At 68.0% G+C, this 16,540-nt stretch overlaps 1 protein-coding gene across 1 annotated transcript in view; it reads left to right on the forward strand.

Annotated features, from left to right (window-relative positions):
- Nucleotides 1–16,540, forward strand: part of LAMA5 (laminin subunit alpha 5) — a 45,653-nt gene that overhangs the window by 17,789 nt on the left and 11,324 nt on the right. Inside the window, 34 exon segments of the mRNA XM_041732631.1 lie at nucleotides 3,362–3,502; nucleotides 3,583–3,720; nucleotides 3,817–3,951; nucleotides 4,036–4,170; nucleotides 4,253–4,390; nucleotides 4,805–4,857; nucleotides 5,087–5,192; nucleotides 5,304–5,356; nucleotides 5,456–5,561; nucleotides 5,840–5,939; nucleotides 6,031–6,187; nucleotides 6,306–6,444; nucleotides 6,677–6,819; nucleotides 6,897–7,003; nucleotides 7,089–7,242; nucleotides 7,762–7,922; nucleotides 8,027–8,135; nucleotides 9,417–9,514; nucleotides 9,592–9,793; nucleotides 9,883–10,009; nucleotides 10,476–10,615; nucleotides 11,170–11,285; nucleotides 11,681–11,892; nucleotides 12,168–12,372; nucleotides 12,572–12,716; nucleotides 12,905–13,045; nucleotides 13,172–13,333; nucleotides 13,550–13,651; nucleotides 13,750–13,833; nucleotides 14,616–14,846; nucleotides 15,360–15,473; nucleotides 15,720–15,847; nucleotides 16,017–16,097; nucleotides 16,182–16,396. Of these exon segments, the coding sequence (XP_041588565.1) occupies nucleotides 3,362–3,502; nucleotides 3,583–3,720; nucleotides 3,817–3,951; nucleotides 4,036–4,170; nucleotides 4,253–4,390; nucleotides 4,805–4,857; nucleotides 5,087–5,192; nucleotides 5,304–5,356; nucleotides 5,456–5,561; nucleotides 5,840–5,939; nucleotides 6,031–6,187; nucleotides 6,306–6,444; nucleotides 6,677–6,819; nucleotides 6,897–7,003; nucleotides 7,089–7,242; nucleotides 7,762–7,922; nucleotides 8,027–8,135; nucleotides 9,417–9,514; nucleotides 9,592–9,793; nucleotides 9,883–10,009; nucleotides 10,476–10,615; nucleotides 11,170–11,285; nucleotides 11,681–11,892; nucleotides 12,168–12,372; nucleotides 12,572–12,716; nucleotides 12,905–13,045; nucleotides 13,172–13,333; nucleotides 13,550–13,651; nucleotides 13,750–13,833; nucleotides 14,616–14,846; nucleotides 15,360–15,473; nucleotides 15,720–15,847; nucleotides 16,017–16,097; nucleotides 16,182–16,396 (4,578 nt within the window).

Raw genomic sequence — 16,540 nt, forward strand, 5'->3', positions numbered from 1 at the left:
GGGACCCGGTCGTCGGGGTCTTTGCTCATGCGTCTGTCCGCACGCCCGCCTCTCCCAGCCCCATGTCTTCGGGGCTCTTCTCTTCCGTGCCAGCGTTTTAACCCTCTTGTGTGGTTCTGTTGCGGGGGTGCTTGCCCCTGACTCAGTCGTACGGAGGTGGCGCACCCCGAACTCAGTCTCCCGCCTGCCGGCCTTCGACGGTCTCTTCTCTGCCTGTAATTGTCGGCTTTTCATCGGCGGCATCGATGGGGGTGGGCAGACTTGTTCCAGAAAGGGCCAGGTGGCTCCTGCTTGCTTCCCACGCTGAGGACCAGGCGTCCTGCCTTGGCTCTCGAGTTCTGCCGTCGCGCTGTAGCTGCCGAGTGGCATCGACCATGTGGACGTGCACGGGCCTGGCCGTGTTCCGATAAAACTTTATTTACAAAGCAGCCAGAGGAGGGGATCCCTGGGTGGCTCAGCGGTTTCGCCCCTGCCTTTGGCCCAGGGCGCGATCCTGGAGACCCGGGATCGAATCCAGCATCGGGCTCCCTGCATGGAGCCTGCTTCTCCCTCTGCCTGTGTCTCTGCCTCTCTCTCTCTCTCTCTCAATAAATTAATTAAAAAAAAGAAAATACTTGGAAAATGACCCGTACTTGGTCACACTCCACAGTGGTTTAAAAATCACAGGAATCGCCTGTTTCTTTTTTCTTTTCTTTTTTAAAGATTTTATTTATTCATGAGAGACACGGAGAGGGAGGCAGAGACACAGGCAGAGGGAGAAGCAGGATCCTTGCAGGGAGCCTGACGCGGGACTCGGTCCCGGGACCCCGGGGTCACGCCCTGAGCCCAAGGCAGGCGCTCAACCGCTGGGCCCCCCGGGTGTCTCTGAATCACCCATTTCTTAAAAGTTTGATAGAACTTAGAAGGGCGTCTGGCCCTGACACGTGTTCAGTGGAGATCTTGGGCTACGGTTCTCGTCCCTTCCATGCTTGTTGTATCTGCTCGTTCCCTAGCTCGGCTCAGTCCGTTTCAGTCATTTTCATTTCCTAGCAGACTGTGTCCTTTGGATTCGAGACGTATCGCTGTAACGTCACGCGCAGCATCCATGTGAGCTGTACGTTTCTCTTATCATCTGTTTTCGTTTCTTTCTTTCGTTTCCTCCCTTTGTCGGACCTGTCGGAAGGTTGACGGGTTTATCGGTGTTTTCAAAATACGGCTTAAGAGTATCCCATCTGTGAGAGCTGCTGGGGTTTTTCTCTTTTTCCTTTGGGGGAGAGATTTTACTTCTTAACATAGAAAATGTTGAACTTAAAAAAAAAAGAAAGAAGAGAAAACGTTGAACGAAAACCTTTAGATCCATCTGCTTCTTTCTTAAGGAGTCGAGGGGTGCCAGATACGCAGCAGCGTGCTAGCTCCAGGTGCGCGGCGGCGTGATTTGAGGATCGGGCATGCTGCGGAGCGGTCGCCGCGGCAGCCGGTTAACCCTTGTCACCACACACAGACTTACTCTTCCCTGTGATGAGAACTTTTAAGGCCTCTTAGCAACTTCCAGACCCGCCCCGGGCTGTGGTTGCGTCCAGGCGCCTCGCGCGGTCACGGCCACGCGAACTACGCGTCTCACGCCTGCACGTCTGTGCCCCCGGGTCTCCACCGCCGGCCCCGCGGCCACCAGCGGGTGCTCTGTTTCCGTGAGCTCGGTGTTCCGTGTCAGCGCTGGGTCCCCCACGTGAGTGAGGCCACGCGCGCTTGTCTCTTTCTGCTTCCCGCCGTTTCCTCCCCGCTTTCCTGGCTTCCCGGGCCCAGTAGCTCCACTCTGTCTTCGTTGTTGACAAAACGGTGCAAAGTGTGGCTTGTCAACCAGGAAGGTGTCTGCAGACGGCGTGGCTGTCGTGATGGAGGGAGTGGCCTCGCACGCCGTGGGGGGGTGCTGGCCGTCACCTGGCCCAGGGCGCGAGCAGCGGCGACCAGGCCGGGCCCGGGTTGCTGTGTGGCTGGGCCCCCCGACGGCTGCGGCCCAGGCCGTGGAGCACTTCGGTCTCCCCTTTCCTTTCAGCCTGCCCCGCCCAGAGGACAGTCCCTCGTCCCGGGAGGTTACGTGTCCTTTCTCGCCCTGTCTGATGGCTCTGCATCGCGGTCAGATCCGCTAGCCTGCAGTTTCTGCTCTTTGTCTTTGGAATTGGAGATTTTCTTCGCTTCTCACTTAGAACGTGACCTCTTCGAGGATGTTCCATGGCCGTACAAAGGGACCGCATGTGCTGTGCGGGGCGCAGGTCCCTGTATACGTCCACACGTGTTCAATATGCCCTTTATTTTTGTTTTATTTTTTAATTTTCTTTCAATATGCCCTTTAAATCCACACCGTCTCTTCTCTGTCCTCATCGGCCTCTGAGGCCAGTATCTTCAGCCTTTCTGTCCAGGGCAATGGTTTTGCCAGAACCTTCCAGCTGAGCAGTTTGGCCCTATGCACCTGGTGACCCCGTGGTCCTCTGAGAGCATGGTGCTTCCTGCAGCTCCGGGGGGCCAGGCCCCCTTCCCTGCAGCAGCTCCCTGTCATCCCGCCGATGCTTGTGGCTTTGGGTTCTCCGGAATGTTCTGGGGTCTCCACGCTCTGCTCACCGTCTCTGCGCCGTGCTGTCCCTTCACGAAGCTCTCCGTGGCCCGTCTGGGTCCGTGGTTCAGGGAGCATCTTTTCAAGAGGACGTGAGTTGATTTTCCTTCAAGAGCCAAACTGAGGCCTCTGGTTCTGCCTTGTGAGAGTAGCCGGGGCGCGGGCAGGGCCGTGGCCGTCAGGCAGGGCTTGCTCCTGCTCCTTCTGTGTCATTGCTCCTCCTGCGCAGGTGTTTGCCTCCCGCGTTCTGCTGGGCAACAGGACGTGTTCCGGGGTTGGGTGAATTGTGCTTCCTTCCCGGAGGGTTTGCGAGTTGTTTCTCTCTGCCGGTCGGGCCCGGGGTCGCCCTTACGTTTGTGACAAACATCAAACCATCATTTTCTATAAATAACAGCATCCATGACCTCTTTTTGTGCATCAGTTAAGGCGATCAGCACGTTTTTTTCTCCTCTTTTCTAACCGCACAATTATTTATAAAGATGACAGCTTTTTTGCCTCGTTATGGTTTTGTTTTTACATCTTGTCTGGTTGTATCGACGCCTGCAGTTGACTTCGTAGCTACATTATAAACAACTAATTGCGTGTCCTCCGAGCGCCCTGATTCATTGCAGGCGCTTTTCCAGAGGCTTCGGCTCTGCCTTCTGGCCATTTTGGCCGTTTAGTTGTGTGAGTGCAGCGCAGCCGCGTGAGGAGACGAGTTTGAGGCGGGCAGTGTCCTGCGGGGAGGCCTGGGGTCTGCAGGCCCCTGAGGCCCCCTCCCCCCTTTCCCCCCAGACTGTGACTGCAGCGCCGCCGGGACCCAGGGCAACGCCTGCCGCCAGGACCCGCGGCTGGGACGCTGCGTGTGCAAACCCGGCTTCCAGGGCACCCACTGCGAGCTCTGCGCCCCGGGCTTCTACGGCCCCGGCTGCCAGCGTGAGTGCGGCCCCACTGCCCTTGCGTGGACCCTGGGGGCCCGCCCCCTCCCCGACTGACACCACGTTCCCTCCCTGCAGCGTGCCAGTGTTCCAGCCCCGGAGTGGCGGGCGGGGACTGTGACCGGGACTCGGGCCGGTGCACCTGCCGGGAGGGCTTCGAGGGCGCCGCGTGCGACCGCTGTGCGCCCGGCTACTTCCACTTCCCTCTCTGCCAGCGTGAGCGGGGCCTCCCCGCCGGGCGTGGGTGGGCGTCGGGCTCGGGGCACGGCCTGCCTGGCTCAGGGGGCCCCTGCGTGCTGCTTCGCTCCCCAGTGTGTGGCTGCAGCCCTGCGGGGACCCTGCCCGAGGGCTGTGACGAGGCTGGCCGCTGCCCCTGCCGGCCGGAGTTCGACGGCCCTCACTGTGACCGCTGCCGCCCAGGCCACCATGGCTACCCCGACTGTCGCGGTGAGCGGAGGTCCGGGGCGGGGCCCGGGTGGAGCCGGAGGGCCACCCACGAATCCCCAGGGCCTGACCCCATGTCGCCTGCAGCCTGCACCTGCGACCCACGGGGTGCCCTGGACCAGCTGTGCGGGGCAGGCGGGACGTGCCACTGCCGCGCTGGCTACACGGGCGCCGCCTGCCAGGAGTGCAGCCCCGGCTTCCACGGCTTCCCCGACTGCACCCGTGAGTGTGGCTGCAGGGGACGCAGGGCGCGGAGGGCGGGCAAGTCCCTCCCGCATGCCCACACCCTGCCTTCCTCACCCAGCCTGCCGCTGTTCCGCCGAGGGGTCCCTGCACGCATCCTGTGACCCCCGCAGCGGGCAGTGCAGCTGCCGGCCCGGTGTGACGGGGCTGCGATGTGACACGTGTGTGCCTGGCGCCTACAACTTCCCCTACTGCGAAGGTGAGCCTAGCACAGTGTGTGTGGCACGTGCCACGTGTGGCCTCCCTGCGCTGTCGCCCTCGTGCCCACGACCACCCACGTACCGTGTGTGCATGGGTGCTCTCACGTGATCCGGGGCGGGCGGGTTGGGCTGCCTGTGGTCCGTGCTTGTGCAAGCGTGCCCTCACAGAGCTGCCCGTGCACAGCACAATTCACACGCGTGTCCGTGCCAGTGGCCCTGGGGCGTGTTCTAACCGCTGTCTGTGGCCGTGGGGGGCGTGGGCCCTTGTGGGACCAGAGCCAGCAGGCACGCGCACGTTTTCACACCTGCTCACCTGGGTGGGAGGCATGGGTGTGGCTCCCACGCAGCCTCGGGTCCCGGCCACCCTCGGAGTCAGTGACCGACAGGTGATGGTGGGCTGGGTCTCTCCACAGCTGGCTCCTGCCACCCTGCCGGCCTGGCCCCGGATGGCCACCGCCTTCCCGAGGTAGGTCCCGGGCGCCCTTGGCGGGGCCAGCCCATTGCTGCCGGGGAGACCGTCACTGTGATCACGTGCTCCATCGCTTTCGCATCCTCGGGGCCCGTTTGTCCCCTGGCTGGTCCTCTGTCTCTGATGCGGGACAGGCCAGAGATGGGGCCGGGTCAGGGCTGGGGGGCTGCGGGTTGTGGGTAAGAAGGCAGGGCCTGCCCGGACCCTCCGTCTCACCTCCTCCCAGGCGCAGGCGCCCTGTACATGCCGGGCCCACGTGGAGGGGCCGAGCTGCGATCGTTGTAAACCCGGGTTCTGGGGGCTGAGTCCCGAGAACCCCGAGGGCTGCACCCGTGAGTCTGTGGGTTCGGGGTGTGCGGGGGCTGGGCAGACGCTGGGGGAGGGCCGCGCAGGGCGGTGAGGGCTGGCCCCTCGGAGTCCAGGCCCGCTCTCCTCTCCGCCAGGCTGCGACTGTGATCCTCGGGGCACACTGGGCGGACTTACCGAGTGCCAGCCGGTGAGTCTGAGGGCCGAGCTGCCCAGGGGCCCAGGGGCCGTGGGGCGGGCACGTCCAGACCCCCCCACGGCTGGGTCTCACCTTGCCCCTCGGCCGCAGGGCGACGGCCAGTGCTCTTGCAAGCCTCACGTGTGCGGCCAGACCTGCGCGGCCTGCCAGGACGGCTTCTTCGGGCTGGACCGGGCTGACTACTTCGGCTGCCGCAGTGAGCGCCCCCTCGGCCCTCAGCCCGCGTTCGGGGGGGCAAGGGAGGGACACGTGGGGCTGCTCCTGGGTGCTCGGGCCGGGAGGGAGGGAGGGACAGGCGGCTGTAGTGCCGTGCCCCCGGCACACATCCCTAGCCGGTCCCGGTGCCCCGTTACTGTCCCAGCCGCGGGCCGCCCCTGGGGGTCAGTGCGAGCTGGCTTCTCGGCGCCCTTGGCCTCCACAGCTGGCGGCCGGGCGGGGCCCAGGCAGCCCTGACCTTGCTCCCTCCCGCTGCAGGCTGCCGGTGCGACGTTGGCGGTGCGCTGGGCCAGGGCTGCGACCCGAGGACCGGCGCCTGCCGGTGCCGCCCCAACACCCAGGGCCTCACCTGCAGCGAGTGGGTGCCCCCCCTGCGTGGCCCCGGGGGGCAGGGGGCTGGCGAGGCAGCGGACCCCGAGGCCTGCTTCTGACCTCCCTGCCGTGGCCAGGCCGGCGCGAGACCACTACCTGCCTGACCTGCACGACATGCGTCTGGAGCTGGAGGAGGCGACCACGCCCCAGGGCCACACTGTGCGCTTCGGCTTCAACCCCCTGGAGTTCGAGAGCTTCAGCTGGAGGGGCTACGCCCAGATGACGCCCATCCAGGTGGGCAAGGGGCCGCGCCTCCCCGACGGGGGCTGCGGGTTCCCCCTGGTTGGTGGGGAGGAGAGGGGCCCTTGGGGCCAGGGCACCGGCCACCCCGATTCTCCATGGCCCCCCCCAGCCCAGGATCGTGGCAAAGCTGAACGTGACCTCCCCTGACCTCTTCCGGCTGGTCTTCCGCTATGTCAACCGGGGGCCCGTGAGTGTGAGTGGGCAAGTGTCGGTGCAAGAGGAGGGCAAGTTTGCCACGTGTACCAACTGTGAGTACCTGGGGGGCTCCCAGCTCCCCCATTGCCCGGCCTGCCCCAGCCCTGCCCCAGCTGCTCCTGGCCCACTTCTTCCCCTTTGCCCCCTTCCCCTTTGCCCCCCTCCCTTCTCCCCACCTGGAGCCCCAGCGGGGGTGGGAGCCAGCCTGTGCCCTGGCCCTGGGGGCGCTGCAGCCTGGCGTGGCCCATGGGCTGAGTCTAGGAGTCTCCCGGTCCGCATCCCCAGGCACAGAGCAGAGCCAGCTCGTCACCTTCCCGCCCAGCACGGAGCCTGCCTTTGTCACCGTGCCCCAGAGGGGCTTTGGGGAGCCCTTCGTGCTGAACCCTGGCACCTGGACTCTGGTCGTGGAGGCTGAAGGGGTTCTCCTGGTGAGGCGGGGGCTGAGCGGGCTGGAACGGGGCCTGGGGAGGGGGCCGGAGTACCCACCTCTCGCCCTGCCTGCCAGGACTACGTGGTGCTGCTGCCCAGCACGTACTACGAGGCAGCCCTCCTGCAGCTGCGTGTGGCCGAGGCCTGCACGTTCCAGCCTGCCGCCCAGCGCTCTAGGAACAAGTGAGGGCCCGCCTGGCGGGGTGGGGGGCTGGCCTCCCTGTGCTCAGGCCACCTGCCCCTGCTGACTGCCGTCGTGTCCCCCCAGCTGCCTCCTCTACACCCACCTGCCCCTGGATGGCTTCCCCTCAGCGGCGGGACCCGAGGCCTTGTGTCGTCACGACAACAGCCTACCCCGGCCTTGCCCCACGGAGCAGCTCAGCCCCTCACATCCGCCACTGGCCGCCTGCCTGGGCAGTGACGTGCGTGTCCCTGGGACCCCATGGAGGGGCGGGGGGTGGTCAGGACCTGGGGAGGGCGTGCCCTTGTCTGGGGGGGGCGGTCTGGTCTGTGGTGCAGTGACAGGACACAAGTTTGACCTGGGTCATCAGGACACCTTTGGGGCCAGCTGTAGATGGGGTATCAGTGACCCCCACCTCTGGCTTATCATGAGGAGGCAGCAGGTATTTGTTACCTCTGAGACCCAGGCTGGGCTCTGGGCAGCAGGCCCTCACCAGTGCTGAGGCCAGCGGGCCTTGGGGAGGCGGGGGGGGGAGGTGGTGGGAGAGAGCAGAGGCTGGAAGGCAAGGTGGCCACGGGGTGTCCTGGAGGGCTGCCCCAGGCAGCGAGGACAACAGGTGCACAGACTCTGGGGTCAGAGGGCAGAGGCTGTGGGAGCAGAGGGTGGGAAGGGCCGTGTGCAGTAGTGTCCAGGGAGGACGTGGAGGCTCGTTCTCCACGTGGGGCCTGGGGTGGGGCCTCTGATCACTTTGTCCCCCCAGGTGGACGTCCAGCTCCAGGTGGCAGTGCCACAGCCAGGCCGCTACACCCTGGTGGTGGAGTATGCCAATGAGGACGCCCCCCAGGAGGTGGGCGCAGCCGTGCACACGCCCCAGCGGGCCCCCCAGCAGGGAGCACTCACTTTCCACCACTGCCCTTACAGGTGCGCGGGGAGGGGAGAGGATTCAGGTCTGGGGGAGCCGTGTGGGAGGGCTTGGGCCCCAGGCCCCCCCCACCCCCTGCTGACTGCCGCTGCCCCTCCCGCAGCGCCCTGTGCCGGGCCACAGCCCTGGACGCCCAGCACCACCTGGCGGTCTTCCACCTGGACACGGAGGCCAGCGTCCGGCTCACGGCCGAGCAGGCCCGCTTCTTCCTGGTAAGGCCCTGACCCCTCCCCTGCACGGGCCCCAGGGCCCCCCTGTGGCTTCAGGCCTTTCAGAAGACACTAAGCAGCATCAAAGTAGGGGAGTACTGAGCCCAGGGGGCCATCACCAGCACCACCGACCGTGGGCACCCAGTCACGTTTCTTCTGGAATCTTCAGGATTTGGGTGTTTTATTCCAGTGGCCACAAATATATACTTGTTTAGAGAACATTCCTGCAGCCACGCGGGGCGGGGGGCGTGTGATGGGTTGGAGCTGGAAGGGAGACACCTCCTCGGTGCTCTGAGGACTGAGTCACGGTGACGCGGGCCTCTGCACACCCGTCTGCGACCACGAAGCCCCGCGCGGTGTTAACCGTCGCTCTGACACCCAGAACCGAGTGGGTGTCAGCTGGACCCAGGAGCCGTCGGAGCGTTGCCCTCTTACCGTGTTTCCTTGGTTCTGGTCTTTAGAAAACGTATCAGTCGTGCACATGTTCTAGTAAGTGCGTCAAGTGTTGACGAGAGACTTGCAGAGGGGAGGACCCCGTGGCCGCCCGCCGCGCTGGCTCGGCCCGCGGTGCTCAAGGGCACGGACCACGTCCCTTCGGCCCGACCTGCTGGCGGCGGGGCACGTGCAGTCCGTGCTCCCCTCGGCCCCGTGGCCGGGAGCTAGGTCATTGCAAGGTGTCCACAGAGCCGCGTCCCGGGCATGCCCGGCATGTGCCCCAGCACCCAGCACCCAGGCCGGGAAGCCGCAGGCCCCGCCCCAGACACCCCGCAGCCCTGGTGGCCGCCCCCCGGCTCTGACAGCCACCTCATCCGCCTGTCCCGGGGTGCGTAACCCAAACCACATGGACGCGGGTCAGAGATGGGTCCCCGGTGTCACCGCGACCACACGGCGTCCAGGCCTCTGCTGTGGGGCACGTGCGGATGGCTTCCGGGCCTCACGTTTGGCTGTTTGCCACACCCAGACCTGCGTGGTGCTGGATGGCCCGGGCCCGAGGGCTGCTCAGCTGAGTGCTCGTCTGCGCAGGGTCCCTGTCACCGGAGCTGAGGGGGAGGCCGGTGGCCCACATGCAGCCGAATCACCGCAGGGGGCGACAGGCTGGGGCCCGCAAGGAGAGCCGAGTGGTGCTCCTGGCCTGGAAACCGCGGAGCAGGGCTGGGGCTCGTGCAGGCGGCGGGGCCAGGGGCCGGGGGGCAGGGACTTGGGGCAGAGACGGGCCACCGTGGGACGTAGAGGCTGGGCGGCCCCGTGTGCGTGTCCTCGTCACGCCCCGTCCTCCGTCCGCAGCACAGCGTCACCCTGGTGCCCGTGGAGACGTTCAGCGTGGAGTTCATGCAGCCCCGGGTCCACTGTGTCAGCGCTCACGGCACCTTCAGCCCCACCAGGTGGGGGGCCGGGAGGGCCTGGGGGGGTGCGGCGGGGGTGGGCGGCTCGCAGGACTCACCTCCTCGCTCGTCCCCAGCGCCTCCTGCCTGCTGTCTCGCTTCCCGAAGCCGCCCCGGCCCATCATCCTCAGGGACTGCCAGGTGCTGCCGCTGCCACCCGGCCTCCCGCTGACCCACTCGCAGGACCTGACGCCCGGTGCACCCCCGGCGGGGCCCCAGCCTCGGCCCCCCACGGCCGCGGACCCCGAGGCGGAGCCCACGCTGCTGCGCCACCCCCAGGTGAGGGCCCGGCCGGGAGGGTCGCCGCGTGCGCTCCACCCTGGCCGTGGGCCCAGCCCTGAGCCTGCTGACCGGAGCGCCCCCCGCAGGGCACTGTGGTCCTCACCACGCACGTGCCGGCCCTGGGCCGCTACGCCTTCCTGCTGCACGGCTACCAGCCCGACCACCCCACCTTCCCCGTGGAGGTCCTCGTCAGCGGCGGCCGAGTCTGGCAGGGTGAGTGGCCGTGGGGCGCGGTGCGGGCGGGCCCCAGCCGAGGGCTGGCCGGGGTGTCCTCAGCCCCACGGTGTGGTCGTCACGAGACGTGGACGGATCCGTCCTAGAGGCCAGGTCCCAAGTGGGATGCCCGGGGCCCAGTGCGGACGGCAGCCCCAGCCTCCCGCCCCGTCCCAGCTCCCACTCGATTCCCTCATGTGAGCCACAGCTCACCGTCGTGTGACGCTGACGGTCCTTGTGTTCTCGCGTATGTGTGTTGTTTTCGCTGGGCCGAGCTCAGGGACCTGCACCTAGCGGGCCTCTGCGTGGCCTCAGGTGGGTCACGTGTGCGTGTTGTGACACACATGCACTGTCCTCGGCGGGCATGGCACCATGACTCCAGGAGCGCCCCTGGGATGAGGCCGTGGGCCAGAGCTGGTCCGTGGGGTGGGGGGGGCACACGGACCTGCCTTTCCTTCCCCTCCAGGCCATGCCAACGCCAGCTTCTGCCCACACGGCTACGGCTGCCGCACCCTGGTGGTCTGTGAAGGCCAGACAGTGCTGGACGTGACCGACAGCGAGCTCACCGTGACCCTGCGTGTGCCCGAGGGCCGATGGCTCTGGTTGGTGAGTCCAAGGCTGCCGTGTCGCGGGCTGGGTGGGGCTAGCATCTCTGGGTGCGGACGTCCTGAACCTGTTCGGGGGCCGCTGGCCTCTCAGGCAGGGTGCGTCCTCTGTCTGCCTTGGCCCAGCCACACACCGGGTGCCAGGGAGCGGTAGCCCCCCGGCCTCCAGGCCATAGTGTGAGGCTACGGTGCAGGGCGAGGATCTTCAGAGCCGAGATGCGTCCGCCAGCCCCCTGGGGCCCTGCTGGTCGGGGCGGCCTGCCTGGAGATGGAGGCCTGGACGGGAGGGGCATGGGGGGCTGGGCGCTTCCCCTTGGCGGACCTCCCATGGCTCCCAGGGCTCTATCAGGCCACGGAAGCCGACCTCCTCCCGCCCCTGCCAGCCTTGCTGGGGCCCAGGGCTGGCCTGTGATGCTGCCGCTACCACCTCAGCTGCCCTGCTGGCTGTTGGCCAGTCACAGAGACCCCCGGTGACCAGCTGGCAGGCACTGGTACCCTTCCCCAGCCCGGGTGCTCTCTGGGTCGGCGGGAAGGTGACGGAGCCCCGATCCCCAGGAGTATGTGTTGGTGGTCCCCGAGGAGGCCTACAGCTCCAGCTATCTCCGAGAGGAGCCCCTGGACAAATCCTATGACTTCATCAGCCAGTGTGCCACCCATGGGTACCACATCAGGTGGGCCGGGCTGGGGGCCAGGGCTGGGCTTGGGAGGGTCAGGGTGGGAGACTGGGGTTGGGGGACAGAGAGGGGCTGCTCGGGGAGCAGGGCCGGGGCCTCGGAAGACAGGGCCAGGGGCTGGGGGGCAGGCGGGGCCTGGGGTTAGGGCTGGTGGCTCGGGGACAGTGCTGGGGCTCTGGGGGCAGGGTGGGAGGCTCAGGGGAGGGTGGGGGCTTGGGGGACAGGGGAGGGGCTGAGGGGACCAGGGGCTTGGGGGCAGGGGCTCGGTGTGGGGCAGGGCCAGGCTCAGGGGGCGGGGCTGGGGTGGGGCTGGGAGCCAGGGCAGGGGGGAGGCATTGGGTGGGGAGGGGCGAGTGAGGGCTCTGGGCCTCACTGCCAGCTTCTCGCCACAGCCCCTCCAGCTCCTCCCAGTTCTGTCGCGACGCTGCCTCTTCCCTGTCTCTCTACTATAACAACGGGGCTCGGCCTTGCGGCTGCCACGAGATGGGCGCCACGGGCCCCACGTGCGAGCCCTTTGGGGGCCAGTGTCCCTGCCGAGCCCACGTCATCGGCCGGGACTGCTCCCGCTGTGCCACCGGCTACTGGGGCTTCCCCAGCTGCAGGCGTGAGTACTGCAGCCCGGAGCGCCAGCCAGGGGTGGGCTCTAACCCGAAGGGGCTTCCCGGCGGAGGGACACGTGGCTACAGGGGCAGGAGGATGTTCTGGAGCCTCGGGCAGCTTGTGGCCTGGGCCCTGCCCTCTGTCGGATGGGTTCCGGGGACCGGGCGGCAGTTCTGGGTAACTGGCCCCCCACGTCGGGATCTGCCTGAGGCGTGGGGCCTGGAGCTGGGTGACCCGGGCCGGCGGGGCGGGGGCTCAGCACGCGTGCGCTCCCCACAGCCTGTGAGTGCCGAGGCCGTCTGTGCGACGAGCTCACGGGCCGCTGTGTGTGCCCGCCACGCACCGTCCCGCCCGACTGCGTCGTGTGCCAGCCCCAGACCTTCGGCTGCCACCCCCTGGTGGGCTGTGAGGAGTGTAACTGCTCGGGGCCCGGTGTCCAGGAGCTCACGGACCCCACCTGTGACGTGGACAGTGGCCAGTGCAAGTGAGCAGGGCGGGAAGGCTGTCCCGCACCCCAGCTGGTCTCGGGTCCGGGTGGCGTTGCCACAGAGCACACTCCCTCCGGCTCCGGGCGGGGAGGGGTTCGCCTTGGGGGGTCGCCGCCCGCTGGGGCTGCTGCGGTCTCAGTTCAGCAGGAGAGGTGGGGTGGGGGAGGCTCAGCCAGCCTCTGAACCCCTCGGCAGGTGCAGACCTAACGTGGCCGGACGCCGCTGTGACACGTGTGCCCCCGGCTTCCACGGCTACCCCAGCTGCCGTCCCTGTGACTGCCACGAAGCGGGCTCCATGCCCAGCGTGTGCGACCCCCTCACGGGCCAGTGCCACTGCAAGGTGCGGGGACAAGCAGGGCCCGGGTGGGGGTGTCAGCCGCCCCCGCCTCCCACGCTGCCAGCTGAACCCCTCCGGGGCTTCCTGGGCGCTTTGGGGAGAGTCAGCCCACGGGCAAGGGGGTGACAACGAGCCAGGGCGGGTCGGGCACTGCTGTACGAGGCCGACTGACCCCCCACCCCCGCCCCCAGGAGAACGTGCAGGGCCCGCGGTGTGACCAGTGCCGCCTCGGGACCTTCTCCCTCGATGCCGCCAACCCGAAAGGCTGTACCCGCTGCTTCTGCTTCGGGGCCACGGAGCGCTGCCGGAGCTCGGCCCTCGCCCGTCGGGAGGTGTGCGGCCAGCGGGACTCGGGGAGGGGACACATACCACCCTGCCCCACGGCGTGCCCTGGTGTGGGACGGGGCCCCAGGCCGCGGGACGGTGCTCAGCTCCGGGTCCCTCCCGTGCGCCCACAGCTGGTGGACATGGAGGGCTGGACGCTGCTCAGCAGTGACCGGCAGGTGGTTCCCCACGAGCTGCGCGCGGAGGCAGAGCTGCTCTACGCTGACTTGCGGCGCGGGTTCGAGGCCTTCCCTGAGCTGTACTGGCAGGCCCCACCCTCCTACCTGGGGGACAGGGTGAGCGGGCCAGGCGGGCCCCGGGGAAGGTGCCGTGAGGGTGTCCGGGCCACCCTGGAGGGGGAAGGATGGCAGTGGGGCCGCCCGTGTCCAGGGAGGGATGGGCCTTCCATGAGGGTGCTGGGGTCTAGCCCCAGGGGTGCCCAGGACCGTGCTGTCAACTCTGGGCGTGTGGTCGGGGTCCGGCCAGGTCCCATCTCTCTGCCCCACCTCCAGGTGTCATCCTATGGCGGAACCCTCCGCTATGAGCTGCACTCGGAGACCCATCGCGGAGATGTGTTCATCCCCAGGGAAAGCAGGCCGGACGTGGTGCTGCAGGTGACCGACGGGGTGGACGTGGCTGGCTGGGCGGGCGGGCACAGTGGGCAGCAGCGGGTCGGCCCAGGTGCAGCCCTCACCTGCCCCGCACTTTCCAGGGCAACCAGATGAGCATCACGTTCCTGGAGCCGGTGTACCCGGTGCCCGGCCACGTTCACCAGGGACAGCTGCAGCTGGTGGAGGTGAGCGCAGCCGGCCCGGGCGCCCAGGTCCCTCGACCCCGGGGGAGGCCCAGGGGCCCCCAGGACGGGAGATGGGCCCGGGCGCGGGTGCAGGCTCCTCCCGTCCCGCCGCCCGGGGCCCGGCGCTCCCTCCGGCTCGGGTTCTTTTGGCTCCGGGTCTTCTCCCCCGCTTGGGGAGGTTGTGGGTCGTTCCTGCCGCCTCCCGCGCCCGCCTTGGGAGCAGCGGCTCCTCCCGCGCCGGGTCTTAGGTGTCTCGGTGACTGGAAGTTGAGGTGTTTACTGTGCTCCGATTTATCAATTTTCCTGCGTGGTTGGGGTTTTTGCGTCTCATTTGAGGAAGGGCTCGTCTCTCTGAGATCAGAAGTACCCGCGTCTGGAGCTGGCGTTTGCACAGGGTGGGCTGCCGGGCGGCTCCCCCCGCGGGGCGGGCTGGTTTGGCTGCCTGCCGAGCCACCGTGCCCGTGGTCTGGGTGTGTGGTCGGGGTCCCACTGAGCCCCCCGTGCCCGTGGTCTGGGTGTGTGGTCAGGGTCCCACTGAGCCCCCCGTGCCCGTGGTCTGGGTGTGTGGTCGGGGTCCCACTGAGCCCCCCCGTGCCCGTGGTCTGGGTGTGTGGTCAGGGTCCCACTGAGCCCCCCCGTGCCCGTGGTCTGGGTGTGTGGTCAGGGTCCCACTGAGCCCTCCCGTGCCCGTGGTCTGGGTGTGTGGTCAGGGTCCCACTGAGCCCCCCGTGTCCGTGGTCTGGGTGTTTGGTTGGGGTCCCACTGAGCTGCTGTGCCCGCAGGGGAACTTCCGACACACGGAGACCCACAACGCCGTCTCCCGCGAGGAGCTCATGATGGTGCTGGCGGGCCTGGAGCAGCTGCACATCCGCGCCCTCTTCTCCCAGACCTCCTCGGCCGTCTCCCTGCGCCGCGTGGCGCTCGAGGTGGCCGGCGAGGTGGGCGGGGGGCCTCCGGCCAGCAACGTGGAGCTGTGCATGTGCCCGGCCAACTACCGTGGAGATTCGTGCCAGGTGAGGCGGCGGGCGCGGGCACCCCCGGCTCTATCCGCTTCGCCCCCACCCGCTGAGCACCGCTGTCCCCGCCGCCCTGCCTTCCCGCCATGGGCTGGGCTGACCCATCTGCCACCCCACTGTCACCTCTGTCCCTGCCCGGCCCTCCGTGCACACAGCTGCCCCGGTCCCTTCACTGTCCCGTCCACCCGTCGGCCGGTCCACCACGGCAGCGGCCCCCTGCCCACACCCCGCCATCCCTCGCTGTCACACATTCCCACCTGCCCACTTGCTTGTTCGTCTGAGGGCCTTTGTGACCCCGTCAGAAGAGGTGTGTGGGTTACAAGGAGATGGCCCCAGCCCACATGGTGGGGCTGCTCAGCTGAGCCAGGGTGTCCACGTGGCTTTGGGGGCTCTGACTTCACGTGTGGAGTGAGTCAGGGGAGGACCCCGCGGGGTCTGCGAGCACGGTCCGTCCTCTGGCCCTGGCGGTGGTCGCGCTTCCTTTCCTGACCGCTGGTGCCCCTCTCCCAGGAGTGTGCCCCCGGCTATTACCGAGACACCAAAGGTCTCTTCTTGGGTCGCTGTGTCCCCTGTCAGTGCCACGGCCACTCAGACCGCTGCCTCCCTGGCTCGGGCATCTGCATGGTGAGCAGGGTCCAGCAAAGGCAGGGCAGCCACTCGAGACAGACCGGGGAAGGCGGGGGCCTTGGGTCGGTGCTTGGGGTCCACTGGGGGAAGCCCGGGGGAAGGGAGGTGCCGCGGACGGGCCCTGGCTGGCCTTGGGCATAGAGCCCCTGGGGTGCGAGCTGGGTTGGGGTGAGAGCTGATTAGACCCTGCTGCTGGGAAGCAGAGCCTCCGCCCCCGGCGCTCACCTGTCCCTCCCGCCCCAGGGCTGCCAGCACAACACCGAAGGTGACCACTGTGAGCATTGCCTGGCCGGCTTCGTGCGCAGTGGGTCGGAGGACCCCACGGCCCCCTGTGTCAGCTGCCCCTGCCCCCTCTCGGTGCCTTCCAACAAGTAAGCTGGGTCAGCCCATCGGGGGGCCCGACTGTTGCGTGGGGGCCTATGCCTTCCCGGCCCAGTAGGGTCAGCACCGCCCTCTGGAGGCGGGGGCAGCTGGGGTGCGCTGGCCAGATGGGGCCCCTGGTGGTGTGCAGCGGCGAGAGAACCCCCTCTGTGTCTGCAGCTTTGCCGTGGGCTGTGTCCTGCGAGGGGGCCGCACGCAGTGTCTCTGCAAACCCGGCTATGCGGGTGCCTCCTGCGAGCGGTGAGCGGTGGGGTGTGCGGGCAGGGGGGCAGGCGGGCGGGGGGCCGGGGAGGGACAGAGGCCGCTGACCCGCCCCCGTCGCAGGTGCGCACCCGGCTTCTTCGGGAACCCGCTGGTGCTGGGCAGCTCCTGCCAGCCGTGCGACTGCAGCGGCAACGGTGACCCCAACCTGCTCTTCAGTGACTGCGACCCCCTGACCGGTGCCTGCCGAGGCTGCCTGCGCCACACCGCGGGGCCCCGCTGCGAGAGCTGCGCCCCCGGCTTCTACGGCGATGCCCTGGTGCCGGGCAACTGCACCCGTAGGCGGGCCCAACCCGGAGGGGTCGTGGGGGGCGGCGGGGCGCGGGGCAGCCCACCCGGAGCGGGGCGAGCCGGCGCGGGAGAGTGAGGGGCCCAGGCCGGAGAGGCCCGGGTGGGCTGGGGGCGCAGGGAGGCCGAGGCCA

The sequence above is a fragment of the Vulpes lagopus genome, chromosome 18 (genome assembly GCF_018345385.1).
Source record: "Vulpes lagopus strain Blue_001 chromosome 18, ASM1834538v1, whole genome shotgun sequence".
Classification (NCBI taxonomy): domain Eukaryota; kingdom Metazoa; phylum Chordata; class Mammalia; order Carnivora; family Canidae; genus Vulpes; species Vulpes lagopus.